Source organism: Centropristis striata, chromosome 14 (assembly GCF_030273125.1).
Source record: "Centropristis striata isolate RG_2023a ecotype Rhode Island chromosome 14, C.striata_1.0, whole genome shotgun sequence".
Taxonomy (NCBI): Eukaryota; Metazoa; Chordata; class Actinopteri; order Perciformes; family Serranidae; genus Centropristis; species Centropristis striata.
In genome coordinates, this window is record NC_081530.1 from 28,759,322 (window position 1) to 28,776,068 (window position 16,747).

Below are 16,747 nucleotides of genomic sequence, written 5' to 3' on the forward strand. Positions count from 1 at the left end.
GAGGCTTTACTTGAAGGGAGCCATCATTAATATTATTAGTAACACATGTACTTTCCTACTGTTAAAGCTAAAAATGTCTACTGTTAAAAAGCCCTACTATCAGGTGAATAATAATAGCAATCCATGCAAATCTCACCAGGAAACCAATTACCTAGTTACAAAGCTAAAACCTAACTAGATATCTACCTGTTTTTTTACTTGATTGAGTACATCACTTCAGAAGCCATTCCTCTACTTTCCTCTTATCTGTCCTCTGCCTCCTCATGGACCGATTGGCTCATTTCTGTGGGATTACACTTTGGTCTGTCCCCTCATGGTTAGCGCAACATGTTCCAGCTGTTGTCAGGCCTTGTCAAAAGCACAACAACCTGTAATAGGCTTAACACAGCGCCTGCTTCCTGCACAGCACAGATTGCTAATAAAGGTGCAATGTGTTCACTGCGATTTAGCACCACTCGCCAATTTGAGCTTATCTTGGATTCGTGAGTGAGCCGATGCACATGTATTTTTTTCAGATTGTGTTTTGGCATGCTTTTTTTGATGGATGATCATTTATTTCCATTTATTTCGTGTATGTGTGTGTTCGAAAATAAGCATGTGCATGGGGGGGTGGGGTGGGGGGGACTTGTGTCTGTGTGTATGTGTGTGGAAGAGACAGAAAGTGAAAAAGAGAGAAAGAGACACTTCCAACGTGCCATCCTGGTTATCCTGGTGGCCATCTGAGCTCTACAGAGAAGCGAGGGATAGATTGACTGCAACAACAAGAGCCAGACTGCAAGAAGAGTGGGAGAGAGGAGGAGATGGAGGGCAAACAGCCATCAGCTTGAGCAACCCAGTCAGTCTGTCGCAGTGGATTTTTAAAGGCCAGTCCCTCCCCAGACAAGTGGCGGGTTCCTCCATTTCTTTCCCTCCGTGTTGGCATGCAATGTGAAGGGAACAGATTGAAAAAAACAACTCCATCACTCTGTCCTGCTCTCAATTTTACTTCATCCACTCTCTCTCAATCAATGTGTACTCTCCTCATATGCTCTGGGGCCCACTGTCTAAATGGTACCACACGGAGCCTTGATGCCTGCTTCATCCTCACCTCCTCCCTTCTCTTCTCCTTGTTGCTCTTTCCAAGCATCTTCCTTAAAGCTTTGGCTGCTGCTTTTTTACATTGCTTCTTTAAGTTGGTGAATTGCCTGCCAGCCATGTCTTCCTGGTCATTTAGAAAGAGAAAGAAGAGGCATTGGGGGTGATATGTTACACCCCAGTGGACCTCTCAATTGCCTAGGGGCTCATTGATGGGGAACAAATAGCTCTAGCTTCTCAAAGATCTTGTGTGTCAGCATGGGATGGTGGCAGGCGAGATGCTGCCGCCGCTGTGTGAGAAGTTTATCAGCAGTGAGGAGTGTTGATCTTAATTGACAGATGGACAGCCCCAATGAACTCAAGGGAGCCATTTTTATTAAATTGCTATTGATATACTGTTGAGACAATCAAATATAGAGCAGATTCATTGGCTTTACACCGAAACAGTGAAACTTAACTAAACTGATTCGCATACACAACAGTTCTTGTTCTTCCTCCTCCTCCGACAGTAGTTTGTATTGACAGCCATGACAGAGTTTAGAGGATTAGTTGGGTTTGTACATGGGGAAATAGATAATCTCCTTTTAGATCTGACCTATTGGCTGCACCCTGCTAACTCTATAGGGCTTTATAATGCCAAGCATATGTTTTAGCAATCGCTGGATCCAGTCTGGCTGACATTTCCTCTCCTGGCTTGGAGATTGTCGAAGTAATTCAAAGGGGAGTGCATGCAGGAGGCTGATGTAGCTGTTACAAGAGACCAGCTTTGTGCATCTGCTGCACCGCTGCTGCACGGATGCTCAAAACATCAGGAAATCATTTAGAATATATACAGCGTGACGGCAGGGTGGATGCATGTAAGGGGGCTTCGGCACTGTGCGTTTCTGTTGACAGTGCAAAGATGGAAATTATGGCACCGCAGTGTCTACAGCTGACAAAATTTACAGTGAAAAATGTTTGTAGCTCCTGGAAGTATTGCTGTGGTTTATTATTTATTGTTTTTCATAGTTTTATAGGCAAATTAAAGGAGACTGAGACATTACAGCAACCTTTTTCTCAATTCTAAGCTTATTCTCCCTCATGCATGCGTGGTGTTTCTGCGTTTTTATACGTCATTCTCACCTGTTCAATGTGTTTTGGTATTTCTTAGATACATATTCTTGCTATACATGTATCCTCAGTGAAGCATTATGGGTAAATTCTACTGACTATAAAAACAAATGAAGCCAAAGGGAATAGATGCATAGATACTTGGAAAGAGAAAAGTTATGCTGTTATCACAAACATCATGTTCACACAGCTATAATATACAGAATACACAGTATACAATTGTACGTATATGGCAACCGCTTATTTTAATAGGTGAGGCAATCATAACCTGTGCAGACATATTTCCTGTGCTGTGCTTCCTGACGATTTTGTTCTCAGTAATCACCTGTGCTGTTGGCCTTGTCATTTATAAACGCAGTGTGTGAAGAACAGATTGCTTCTGACATCAGATCAGGCTCCCCTATCCCACCTTCTCTGTTGTTATTGCTCTCTTTCTCTTTCTCTCCCTCTCTCTGCACACACAAACACATGCACTTGTATGTGTGCGTGCAGTATTGGGCCTCAGGTTGCTGATTTGGGTGCAGTAATTTGCCATTAGACGAGGGACAGGTGCAGCTGCCTCTGTTTGCAGCGCTAACAAGGCATTTCATCATGGTTAGCTCCAGCCTGGTGCTCTGATCAGCTCTTGTTCTAGTCACAATATCACACACATGCACATGCACAAATGCACACATACGGTATAATACACACAAAGACACACTGGTAGCCTCTACATGGTTCTTCCACATGCAGTGCCGGTTAGACAGGGGGTTTGGGTTAAAAACATGCTTTAGAAGTGAAGGACAGGCTCTGCTGGAGGAATGCTGTTTGTGGCCGACCCTGTGTAGGGAGAGCTGCTTCTTTGATTGTTTTTGTTCAAGCGAAAATAAACAGGAAATCTAGTCTAGCTGTTAAACTTGCAGGAAACCTTGCCTCAAACCTTAGCTGGAGATTCTGGATGTGTCTTAATCCTCTATGGTGCTCAAGCTCAAAATGTGCTTTGAAGTTATTTTCAGAAAAAGCAGCACTGATGCATGCTGACCTTTAAAGATATGCCATTTCCCAGGACGATACAGAATTTTGATTAAAAACATATAATGGTTGCAAATTATCACATGGAACATTGAATCATTTGACATTCCTGGGCAGCTGTTTCCTCACATTTAGCCTAATTGAGTGCAATTTATCAGTAGCACAATAACAGTAGGCTAATGTCATCGTGTAATGATAAATCAATACGAATGAATCTCAGTAGCTTTGTGTAAAAGGTCAGAGTGAAAGAAACGCAATGGAGACAATGGATGGAGGAGGAGCATTTGAAATAAACTCCTTCTTGGCCAGCTGTCCCGTCAGTAATATTCCTCTAAATGGTAAGGATGGCAGTACAAACTCACTGCAATGAAATATTAAGCTGAGGAGGAGACATGTAGAAAAATAAAACTGGAACATAGCCGTCAGATAGTCGACTATTCGATCTAAGTAGTTGGATTCACCACCAATCTCACAGTCGAACTGTCACAGTGGTTATGAAACAATGGATCATTCCATCTGGCCTATATGGAGACACTAAATGTTTAATTTTACATATAGAATTGGTAGATTTCTCCCTATTGGTATAAACATCAGCCTATTAATAATACTCTCAGTAAAATCTTAAAATAACTTGTGTTTTTTATCAGTATCCTTAGGACGAGTGAATACATTTCCACAGTCGACTAAGTTGAGATATTCAAATCTGTGGGACCATCAGAGCCTAAATAACAACAGCACAAGGCTGCTGTTTTAAAATCAAAGACTACATTTATTAATCAGAGCACTCACATAACAATGTAGCACTAGCAGAGTGCTAAAACTGTGTGAACTTATGAAGGATTCTCTGTTAAAATCAAAGACGGAGGCTCACGAAACAGCTGATGGCGGCAACCGGCATTTCTCTCTCTCTCTCTCTCTTATTGACCATCGTTCTCTCTGTGGATTGCTACAATGCTTATAAAATTAGGCCCAAAAATTGCATATACATCCACAGAAAGCAAGCAGGCTAACTTGACTGACTTGTTCTGTCTATCACTGCACTCTGTGTCCAGTACCACAGCCAGGACAGCACCTTCACACACACACCCTACACACAACCAAATTTTTTATTGCTACATGGCAAACAAGGTACCAGTAGGTCCAGTAGATTCTCAGAAAACCAACAAGACCCAGCATTCGTGATATGCACACTCTTAAGGCTGTGCAATTGGGCAATTAGTTGAAAGGGGTGTGTTCAAAAATATAGCAGTGTGGCATTCAATCAGTGAGGTCATCAATTTTGTGAAAAAACAGGTGTGAATCAGGTGGCCTCTATTTAAGGATGAAGCCAGCACTTGTTGAACATGCATTTCTCTTTGCAAGCCTGAGGAAAAATGGGTCGTTCAAGACATTGTTCAGAAGAACAGAGTACTTTGATTAAAAAGTTGATTGGAGAGGGGAAAACCTATAAAGAGGTGCAAACAATTATAGGCTGTTCAGCTAAAATGATCTCCAATGCTTTAAAATGGAGAGCAAAACCATAGACATGTGGCAGAAAACGTAAGACAACCATCAAAATGGATGGAAGAATAAGCAGAATGGTAAAGGCTCAGCCAATGATCAGCTCCAGGATGATCAAAGACAGTCTGGAGTTACCTGTTAGTGCTGTGACAGTTAGAAGACGTCTGTGTGAAGCTAATCTATTTACAAGAATCCCCCACAAAGTCCCTCTGTTAAAAAAAGGCATGCGCAGAAGAGGTTACAATTTGCCAAAGAACACATCAACTGGCCTAAAGAGAAATGGAGAAACATTTTGTGGACTGATGAGAGTAAAATTGTTCTTTTGGGTCCAAGGGCCGCAGACAGTTTGTGATACGAGCCCCCAAACTCTGAATTCAAGCCACAGTACACAGTGAAGACAGTGAAGCATCATGATATGGGCATGTTTCTCCTACTATGGTGTTGGGGCTATTTATCGCATACCAGGGATCATGGATCAGTTTGCATATGTCAAAATACTTGAAGAGGTCATGTTGCCTTATGCTGAAGAGGACATGCGCTTGAAATGGGTGTTTCAACAAGACAATGACCCCAAACACACTAGTAAACCAGCAAAATCTTGGTTCCAGACCAACAACATTGATGTTATGGAGTGGCCAGTCCATCCCCGGACCTTAATCCAATTAAGAATTTGAATGCTGTGGTCATACAACTAAATATTAGTTTAGTGATCACAGGATTGCTAAATTCTAGAAACAAAAAAGTTTGTACAAAATAGTTTTGAGTTTGTAAAGTCAACGGCAGACACTGCTATTTTTTGCTATTATTTTGAACACTACTGTACATAAGGGGGATCAATGAGCCAAAAAAAGACAATCAGATGCAACTATACATTTTTAGTTAGGGACACTCCTTAAAATCCAGCGAGTGAAATTAAACTTGAGTGAGATTGCATCGTGTGAATGAACTGCAGGATATCATCCCTCCCCCCATATTCTGTTCTGTTATGGATCTCCTGCATTAGACGGGTTAAATGCCTCCCTTGAGTTTCCATCTCCAGGTTCTTCCACCATCACCCATCACCCCACCAACTCTCTCTCTCTCTCACACACACACACACACACACACACACACACACACACACACACACACACACACACACCTTCCTTGGCTGTCTCCCAAGGCGGTCAAACAGATTACTACGGGCGTTAACCCCATCGATCTGCTCCAAATGGCCTCCAAATGCCAGGAATTAGATTTCAGACCGGGGAAGAGGGAAATAAAATGCTGTAGTATTTCTTGCTGCTCGACTTGGGAGTAAAGTGCTACTGTGCCTATACCACCTTTTCCTCAGAACTTCTTTGTGTTTTTCAGGACAGTTATATTTGTCTCCATTCATACCTTGTTTAGAGCATATTTCTTGAAGAAAATTCAGATGTGAGACGGAGCCTAAACCTCTCAGTGACTGCTTGGGAATCCTTGAAAAATACAAAAAACATCTCAATACAGTTGCATGAGGGTATGCAAGTGAAAGAAATACCTTGAAGGAGATGTTAATTTACTTCTCCGTCTATTCATACCAGTACATGAGAGGCCGGATAAAGTGACAAAAAAAGATTCAGAACTATAATCGATGAAAAAATAGCCTAAGATTTGATATTAAAATGTATTTTTTCTATAATTGATGGAGTGTAGGCAAATCCGTAGGGCACGCTGTGCAGCTGAGCATCACAGAGAGCCACCGAATCAATCTCACAGTCATGAATTACTCCATTGTGGGGTTATAATGGAGGGCAGGTTTATAACACTGGTTGACTTGGCTTTATTAGTGCGCGCTTAATGTCAGGCTAATACCTCTTCACTCCAGTCTTTCTCTCCCTCTATTCAGCTGCTTGTTTCTGCCTCTTTCTCCACTATCCCTGTGCCTCTTTACTCTTTCTGTCCCATTATATTCCGTTGATCCTCTCCCGTCTATCTTGCTTTGTCTATCAGGCATTAAGCTTCACTATGTTTCCATAGCTGAATAAGTATTGATAAAAGTCTGAGTGGTCGTGCTACCTAATGAGATGCTAAATATAACCATTGCTACACCGGCCCCGCCACGACATCCTCCCTCATCCAGCACACACAGTGTGGATAGTCACACTGTTGGCATGACAACGCACCGGTCAAGGCTCTGTGTGCAGTCACAACAGATTTTGTGCATGTGTGCCCGGCAAAAAGTAGAAGAAGTTGAATGAAGCGGGGGGGATGAACAGAGAACTAGAGACAAAAAAACAAGATGGCTTTCATTTTTTATTTTTAGCTTTACTTGAAGCTGCTTTGCTTTCTCGCTTTTCATCCCCTGCTGAATTCCTTCCTCCGTGAAAAATCTAGAGGTTTTTATTTCTGTGATTTTTTTTAATGACTTACTGCAACTTTAGATGAGCAATTCCATATATGATCGTCGCAGAAACAATTAGTTAATAGTTTTTTAATCATCAGAAAGGAAAATAATTGGCAATTACAACCTCAGTTCCAGAGAAGTTGGGATGCTGTGTAATATGTGAATAAATAAAAAAAATGCATCAAATTTGCAATTCAGTACATACATCAATACAAAACAAAAGTTGATCAGTTTGAAAACATTAACCCCTTAAAGCCCACTTGCCCTGGTAGGTTTTGTGTCATAACAGAACAACTGTAAGGCCAAAATACTTAAACAAGGCTTAATTTCAAAGGTAACATCTTCTAGTTTTTGGAATTGTGCTGTTTAGCATGTGGCTAAAACTCAACTGAACCTACATCAGTTAAACAAAGCAGAATGGTTGCAGTTGATGGGCAGGTGGGTTTTAAGAGGTTAAATATATTGCCTTTGTCCTTGTCCAGCTTCTGAACCAGCTAGTGGTACTCCCCATATTTTCTCCTGTTCCTGAGGGTCTCATGTATTACCCACTCACGGATCTCTTTTTCCCTGTGTCAAATGCAGTATTTGGGAGCCTCTCACCCTCATTTAGAGCTAGAAAAAGTCATCTTTTTATGCGAAAAAACATAATCAGTACAGATCTGTTTACTTCACAGCAAAATAATGGTTAGGCTAAAGACACAGCAAACTGCAAAAGTGCTCCGTCTGATCAGGCCTTTAGGCTTCAGGAAATTGTGATGGGAAATTCTCACAGTTTTCTGACTAATCTATTCATCAAGAAGAAAATCAGATATTGAAATAGTTGCAGCTCTGTACTGTATGTGACCTTTGGGTTTGTCTCGTTCCCCATCCGCTGGTTTCAAATGCTGTAAAACAGTTTGATTTGCTGCAGAGGGAGCGAGGAACATAACCGTTCTTTACCACCTACACTACAGTGTCACTCTCCGTAATAAATCAGCTTAAACCTGCAATATCGCCAAGCTTTATTGTACTCACGTTGACAAGTTTAGTTGCCCACATTTCTTTTCTGTTGCATGGTAACCAACCGAGAGTCACAATCCTACCAACCCTCCTTGTAATGGCCAGCTGGAAAGAAATGAATGATAAGAGTATGCAAATGGCATATCTTCTTTAATAGCCTGCTGTTTTATTCAGCTGTGTGGCCAGGATAAGGAATCCCCACTGTGTCTAATCACATCCTCTCCCTTTCATTTCACCTGAGGCATATCCGCAATCAAGTCTATTTTTGACTGACATTACCGCATACATTGTTCTCGAGCAGCATGAATGTACATACACAGGGGAAAGCCTTGATTCTGCCAGTAATTGGTCTTCTACTTCAGAAATTGAAAGGCACACACACAAACAGTGTGATGACTTAAATGTTATGATTAAATCAGCGGTGAATGCAATGCAGGAACATGGCTGTCGCGGCTCATAGTGTGACTCGCAGGGTTGTCTGTGTCCTCGACCTCAATTTAGTGCTCTGAGAGGCTCATCCTCCGCTCCAAAAAATTTGACCAGACAAGAGGAGAACACAAGATATGTCAAGCCTGCAGCCGTGATACCTGCCCTGTTCTAATAAAGTTACCAACACGTCACAACATATAGTCCTACATGACTGCTTAGGAGTCTCATTCTTCCACACATTCGATTTTCAGTTTTTCAATCTGCGCCGTGGAGGGCCGGCTGTGCTGTTGTTCAGTGGGAAATCTCATTCAGTTTGCCGGCTGATGGCTAACAAGGTCAAATAACTCTCCAGATGAGACGGAGTGTGTCACAAGGCGCAACACACACACACACACACACACACACACACACACACACACACACACACACCACCTGCCATTCAGTCAGTCAGTCAGTCCATCTATCTGTTGGCCACACACAGGAACACATCCTGAATTGAGTAGCAATAATAGAGGACTGAGGGTGGAAGTGTTTACTGCTGATAGGAATATCATTACAAACTGTGGAAATCAGGGAATCACAGCAAACCCAGTTAGCAAGCTCATGTAGCAATCAATAGGAACCTACACTGTTTTTTTTTCTCTTCTCGTCTCTCATTTCTCTCTCTCTCCCTTTTCGCACACTCTTTCCCTCCGGTTGCTATAGTGACGTGAAATGGCTGCATTCTGCAGCACTGGATCAGAGCTGCGGCCCGCTCTCCAACCTGTGAGATACAGCGTTTCACATGATAGTTTTCCGAACACACACACGCGCATACAAAGCTTCAATTACCGTATGTTAGCATGTGCCACAGCACTTATACAGTATAATGAGTTAAATGTTATTTAAATGTCGGCTCGGTTTTAATAAAGGGTATACATTGCAATGAAGTGAAGTATAATGACCTTGTTAGCCGTTTCTCTTGTACAATTGGTAATTATTGATTGACTCAGGTATCGAGTATTACCTACTTCACACTCACTCACTCACTCACACTTAACACTTAACATTAAGGAACAGAAATCATGTCGATTTTTTTTAACCTAATTTGTATTTGTTGCAAAAGAGCACAAAGTCTGTCTGCTTGAATTTGGGATTTAGGTAGGATTTGCAAAGTGAAATGGACATTCCTGTGTGCCAGCCCCTTTGCTCTCTCTCTAACCTTCACCTACTCTCTCTGTGTCTATAGTGTGACAACGCCAAGGGGCTGAGGGCCTTCTTCGATGCCATATGCTACGGTCCCAAACACCTGATGATCTTTGGCGGTGTCTGCCCCTCTGTGACCTCCATCATCGCAGAGTCCTTGGAAGGCTGGAATCTGGTTCAGGTAGGATTTGTTCTGTACATTGTGTGTGTGTGTGTGGGCGTGTGTGGGCTGTCGTGTAGTGCAGTGTTTGTAAACACTAGATGCTGTTGTGCAGGGAGGTGAATGATGTAATTCAACTACTTTGTACACTTCAATTTTTATTACATCAGAAAATATATCCATATATTGGGTCAGCTGTAACTGAAACACAATGTGCTGCATTTAGAGTGTTTAACATTAGTTAATAAGCAAGCAGAGTGGTTAATAGCTCAAAGTCATTAATATCCAGTATCCAAGCAAAGAAATAGCTAAATGTCTAGGTTTTGCCTCTAGTAGTACAAATGCAACCTAAAAATAAATAAAAGCCTGATAAAAGCCTGAATAAAACATATATTATATAACAATTGACAGTTTAACTGCATAAAAAAGTATGGAAAAAATGTATGGAAATTATGTTTAACAATGATAAATACTATCCAGTGAATGATAAATTCAAACACATTTGGAACCTGATGGTTGGTGTTAAAAGGGTATTTGAGTTCATCTGCTCCCAGTGCAGTTCTACGTTTAGAGAAAAGGTTAAAAACTACTGGTGTAAGTTTTCTTCTTGTTTCTGGGTTTCTATCAGAAAACCTGAATATGCTACTTAATTGAGTTTCCAAAAAATCTTGTCCCTCAGAATTGCAGTGTGCCGATAGGTCCTGGGATTTCAAAGGGGTCCCAACTCATGGCTTAATCCTTCATTAACCTTGCCAGGGTGAATATCTAATTGGCGTTGCTCTAATCCGTAGAATCCTCCCTCATTTTACGATCAGAAACAGAGTCAAAATGGCTTAAACCCACTGTAGTTGTATAGCACTTAGAGCCTGTTGTTAAAAAATTGAGCTCATCTTCCAATGAGCATGTGGAATTACATGTGAGGGAAAACATATTATGAGACTATTAAGGCCTCTTAGTGATAATTCATCTCATGTGGCACACATGATCTAGCTGAAAATGTTTTGGGGGTTGTTTTGTCATTGCTATGAAATCATAAAAGTTTTAGTGTTCATTCTAGTCGATGTTAATTACCTGCTTTACATTCATATAATAGATTTTACCATTCAATTATACTCTTGCTTGCTAAATGGCATTTGCTGCCATTAAATTAGAGGAGTTTTGTGATTGCTCACTGTAGGCATTAAACACTCATTCCTTCATCTGGTAAACTTTTGACCCCATGAGTTATTGCTTACAGTTTCTTTCACTGTGTACTGTACCGCAGTGCTAAACTAGGGGAAATGCCTCCTTCCAAAGGATGCATTTCATTTGCTGCGAACCCTACAAAGGTTATCGGGCACAGATAAGAAAGGAGTGAAGCTTGTGCTTGGAAGAGATAGCATAATTCAAGAGGCTACATTTTGAACTGAATGTCACATTATGTGGCATATTTCTTCCACTTGCAATTACTGTGAATCTGCTGCTTTTCATGTTCCTTTCGGCTCGCTCGCCTTGTTAGGGTCACTCAAGAGTGAAAAGATCAGGCAGGATGAGGGAATGAAAGGGGGAGTCATTTTTTGTTTCTGTGTTCACTTCCCTTCAGTGGTAATGATCTCAGTCTAGAGAGAAGGGTTCAAGCCATAGTTAAACTTTAAGTGCTCTTAGGTATTTGTCTGTGTGTATGTGTGTGTGTGTGTGTGTGTGTATATGCTCTTCTCTCTATTTATTGGCTTGTTTGTCAGTGAATACCTGTGAGAAGAGCAGAAGCAATCCTCTGCTCTGCAGAACACTCTGTCTGGCACAATGTGTTCCCCAGAGCACTTTACCAACCAGGCTCTTTTCACAGCTAATACACGGACCAACACCACCAAATTCTTGCCTGTCCGATCCTAAATAGACATTCTGATGCCGTCTGAATACCAGACAGAGAGATTGAGGGAAAATGTAAGGTGAAGGGCAAAGAAAGCATCTAGAATGCACCTGTGTTTAAAGGAGATGCCTTAACAATTCTCACACTCGATGCTAACGGTTGTTGCTGTTGCTACAAGGAACTAAATTGCTTTTTAAGGCGAGCAAGGCACAAAGGCACTTTGAAGATTTATATTGGTCAACTGTAATAAATACGTCTCCAGCACCATGTGGAGACGTATTTCCGACTGAAACAGGTGTTTATGGAAGTATTGTAGTATCATATCACACATAATTATCTATTACTTGTGTGTGCATTTGTCTACAAACAAGTAAGTGCTAATTTGTGTGTGTGTGTGTCTGTGTGTGTGTGTCTGTGTGTGTATGCTCTTCTCTCTATTTGTGTGTGTGTGTGTATGTGTGTGTGTATGCTCTTCTCTCTATTTGTGTGTGTGTGTGTGTGTGTGTGTGTGTGTGTGTGTGTGTGTATGTGTGGGGTACAATATCAGAAGCTTAGGTAACTGTTTTCTGAATCAAGATGTCCATGCAGGCCTGAGCTACATCCTCATCAGGGTATGACTCACCAAGAAGCTGTAATGTGCACTGGCAATCTGCAGAAAGACACGTCAGTGGATGTAAACAACACACCAGACAGTCATTGGTTGTTCTATGGAGCATAAATGTGCAGTATGGAGGCACCAGTGTGTTTAGCTATCATGTACTCATCAAGCTGGTCTTTGCACCTGCCAGCGAGATTGTTGGCCTGAGCCTCTCCGCTCCATCTCAGAGCCCATTGACTTTCATGAGTTCCTATTGAATGTGTGTGTTTGTTCGTACCTTGTGTGTGTAGGCATGTGTGTGAATCTGAACATGCAATTGTGCATGAAAGTGTTTTTATGGCATAACTCTGCTGTGACAACAGCTGTGGTAGAAGTCAGCCCTTGATTCAGCTAGAATAATGGTTTTGTCCAAAGGCAGGGCTGAATGGATGGACTAAAAGGTAGAAGAAGAAGAAGAAGAAGAAGAAGAAGAAGAAGAAGAAGAAGAAGAAGAAGAAGAAGAAGAAGAAGAAGAAGAAGAAGAAGAAGAAGAAGAAGAAGAAGAAGAAGAAGAAGAAGAAGAAGAAGAAGAAGAAGAAGAAGAAGAAGAAGAAGAAGAAGAAGAAGAAGAAGAAGAAGAAGAAGAAGAAGAAGAAGACTCCGTGAACCAACGAGGAAGAGAAAGAGGGCAGGAAAGATGATTAGGAGTTTTGAATCCTGCATCTCACCAAGTTTCGTGTGCCAGAAATCTGTTTTGAAAACAATGAACCCTGTCACCCTGCATATTTATTAGCCATCCCCGGCACCCCATATGCAAGACTTGGGTTGGCGTGGAGGGAAATAGTGAATTTTTCATGGTGATTTTATGGGCCAGGCTTAACAAGCTCATCATTTCCACATCAAAACACGGAGCTCGCTGATACTATCTACAGTAGAGATATGTGTGAGAATAAACACTCCTGGAAAAAGCTTAATCATACACCCATAAAAATAGCTTTCAATCAGTGCTGATTCCTAATGAAGTCAGCTCTGAAAGGCTCAACAAAAATAAACTCCTATTGCATACCTGTTCATTACGCTCAATGCACACACTTGAATGCACATACTGCAGAGCATACAGCAGAACAGGTTTAACAAGGGGGGTATCAGAGCCAATGTTTTTGTGCTAAAAGCTAGTGGCTAGTTTTTTCCTCACAGGTGGAATAATATCTTGAAAGTAATGTATCCTGAAACCCCCCTAGCAAGGGTTAGAGGATGATAAAGTTATTCAAACACCAGTTATACTAATAGAGGTGATGGAGGTTGGAGAGAAAGACGCATGGAAAAGAAATGTAAAGCTGCACTAACTCTGTTCCAGACTGGGAGAGTCTTGATGAAGCGGCTATGACCTGCAATGAGAAGGTCACATGAACTGACACAACTCACAGCGTCATTAGGTTAGTTTACTAATACTGTAGAAAAGGCTAAAACTCTGTACAAGGGAAACTTTATACAGTTTGTTAAATAATCTGCCAGGATTCTTTATTCTTTCAACCTCAATTTACTTTTGACAAATTGTGATTCGAACGATGCAAAAATCAATATGAGAGAAAGAACTTAAGACTTGTAGCAAGCAAACCTCCTTCCAATACATGACATTTTATTCATCATGTTCATAACTTATAATCCCTTTGAGGCTCTGTCAGCAAAAGACACCAACTGACTGAGGAAAACCTTTAAGGTGCCAACCAAGTACCAAGTATAATCAAAACGTCTCCAGACAAACGTTACCTGCATTCAATTCTTTTTGTATCCAAATCTATAAAAAATAACTATATGTGGTGTTGCACGTCAAGTGTTGTATATTTTTAAGGATGTATGGCAGCTCAGAGTGCCAAAGTGCCACTGAACCTGATGGAACAACTAATGGGTATCGAATGAAGTAGAAAGAGAAAAAGGTATTACATAAAGGACTCTATTTGTATGTGTATCAGTGAATAGGCTAGCAGATTAGCTTGCTAGCAGTAGTGCTACCTTGTGACCCTGGCCTTGCAGTTTGTTGCAGCTCATCGTGAATATCCTTTCTGTAAAATTTAACATCAGAGACATTTCAGGTTGGCAGCCAGAGTAAAACATTATCAATAAATTACTTCAGTATTTTAACAAGTTGCATCAGATCAGATCAGAGCAGAGCAGAGCAGACAACATTTGGCAGGTTTTTAAAAAAGGGCAGCATCAGTCTGACACAGAACAAGGCATGCAATACATTCAGTTCTACACAAGCTCGGCTTCACCTGCCAGCAGCATATTGTTCGTCTCTGTATGTACTGTACCTACGGATTGATCTGTTTGTGACACTTTGTGATTCTGACTCATGTCTTGTGATGCAGTTGAAGTGGCTCATTCGTCAACCCCCTTCCCCTCTGCTTCCCCAGCTCTGCCTTGCTCTCTACTTACAGTCACATTTTGTAATGCAGCGCTGTGCATGTGCTAAAATGACTACCCGAGCAAATTAAAATGGTGGATAAGAATGCTACCAGGGCCAACGGACAGATGGCGTGGAGCGGATAGAGGGAATGATGGAGAAATAGGCAGACAGGGGCAGACATAGACTGTAATAGCATAACATTGCAATTCAAAGAAATGGGGCAAGACGCAGCTGTGTTTGTGAGCTGCCATGAGCCACAAATGCCACTGATTGCTGTGATTTTATTTCCGCAAGACAATGAATGTTGAAGCCATCCTCTTGGCAGCCATCTTGTTGTGTGATTAATCTTGTGTTCTCCTCACCATGATATTATATAATTCCAGAAAGCATTTGGCAAGCTTTTTAAATACTTGCTGGCACAGGTATCTGTACCCAGTCAACATGCTGCACTCACTTTACCCATTTTTTTTTTCTTAACTTACAAGAGGTCCTTTTCCTCTCCACAGCAGTGATGTCTATTTTCTGTAAATGGCTCATTGAGTGCCAGGAAATAGCCCCAACCCACCCTCCCGCCAGTTGCTGGCCCCTTCTCACTCACCAATTAGGCCTATCAGTGGCAGCACTGTTCATTTTCAGCCACGTCGAGTGTGTAATGAAAAATTATGCTTCTCGATCATTTTGCCTCTTGTAATTTGCAAGAGAAGAAGAAGACAAGAGAGCGTTATTCCTACAAAATTGATTATTTGTTGAAAGGGATTTACTTTGTAGAAGACAGGTTTTTGGGACATATCAGGGTTTTTTTTTCACGCTGTTACAGCAGTACAGAGAGAAAAATCACATTTGAGTTTTGTACAAAAAAATATTCATTCCAAGGCCTTTTTTAAAAAGTATATCTTTATTAGTAATTATGCTTCACATCTTATTCACATATACAACATTTTCTCTCTTTTTTTTTTTAAACATTTATTCCCCCTTTCGAAAGAAGCCCCTCCCCACACCTCCCCTCCAAAGTTGAACATTCAGCACAGCAGTCAGTCAGTCACAAGCATGGTAGAATATCATATGGCATTAGTGACGACAATAATAAGTACTAATATAGAATGGGGAAACAAGTATACATCACAGTAATTAAAAATTATATAGAAAATAAAATAGGAGATGAAAATAGCAAAACAGACAGTAAAACCTCTCCTTTAACTTTCAACTGTTACTCCTTGGTCTGGGAAGCATCTTCAAAGAGACATTCTAGGTCCAACATAATTGAGAAATGGGGTCCATATTTGATAAAATAAACCACTTTTCCCTCTGGGCCAGTATGAGGTAAGAGGTCAAATACTTTATGCCGATTTAAAACTGTAGGTGGCTTATTTGAAATCCATTTCAGCAATACAGTTTTACGTGCAGCATATGTTAAAACATTACACAATTTTTGACAATGAGATCCTTTTATTTGTGGGTGTGGTAATTCCAACAACAGACACACTGGGTCCAGGTCCAACTCCTTATTAAAAACCAAATTACAAGGCCTTTTTGGAAATACCGATATATTTGTTTCCAGGGGTCCTCTGTCCAAATGTAGAGCTTGCAAAACTTTGCATCAAACCTCTGATTCATTTATCTTTTTGGGACACTGAATAATGAAGTCAATATATAAAGAGGGTGGAAAATGTGGCTGTGCCTTCTCAAGGTATTGTGGTCAAGACCTGGACACAGAGCTAATATTTACCTGTATATGAAGCCCATTTTTCTTCGGCACTTGCTGTATCGATCGTCGATGCTTCATTAAACCAGGCAATTTAGGGACAGCAAAGTTGCATCCCTGCCTCCTTGAAGTGCGGCATTCTCTCTCTCTCTCTTTTTGAGTCCACTAACTCTTTAGGGTCTTCTTCTTTTTCTCCCATTTTCTTTCTCTCACTCTCCCTGAGTGCTACACTGGATGCTTCAATAAAACATGTGATGCCTAGCACTGCAGTATTCTGCCTCACTTACGTCAAATCCTCCTGTGTACCGTATCAATATTTCATGACTCTCAAAGTTTAAGCTAAAAATCTCAGAGTGCAAGGGCAAGGATGATGTGAGCA

At 41.1% G+C, this 16,747-nt stretch overlaps 1 protein-coding gene across 1 annotated transcript in view; it reads left to right on the plus strand.

The window, feature by feature from the left end:
- The window catches only part of gabbr2 (gamma-aminobutyric acid (GABA) B receptor, 2), a 200,836-nt gene that overhangs the window by 45,802 nt on the left and 138,287 nt on the right, over positions 1–16,747 (plus strand). Inside the window, exon 2 of the mRNA XM_059349280.1 lies at positions 9,717–9,854. Within this exon, the coding sequence (XP_059205263.1) occupies positions 9,717–9,854 (138 nt within the window). The remainder of the gene's footprint in view (positions 1–9,716; positions 9,855–16,747) is intronic.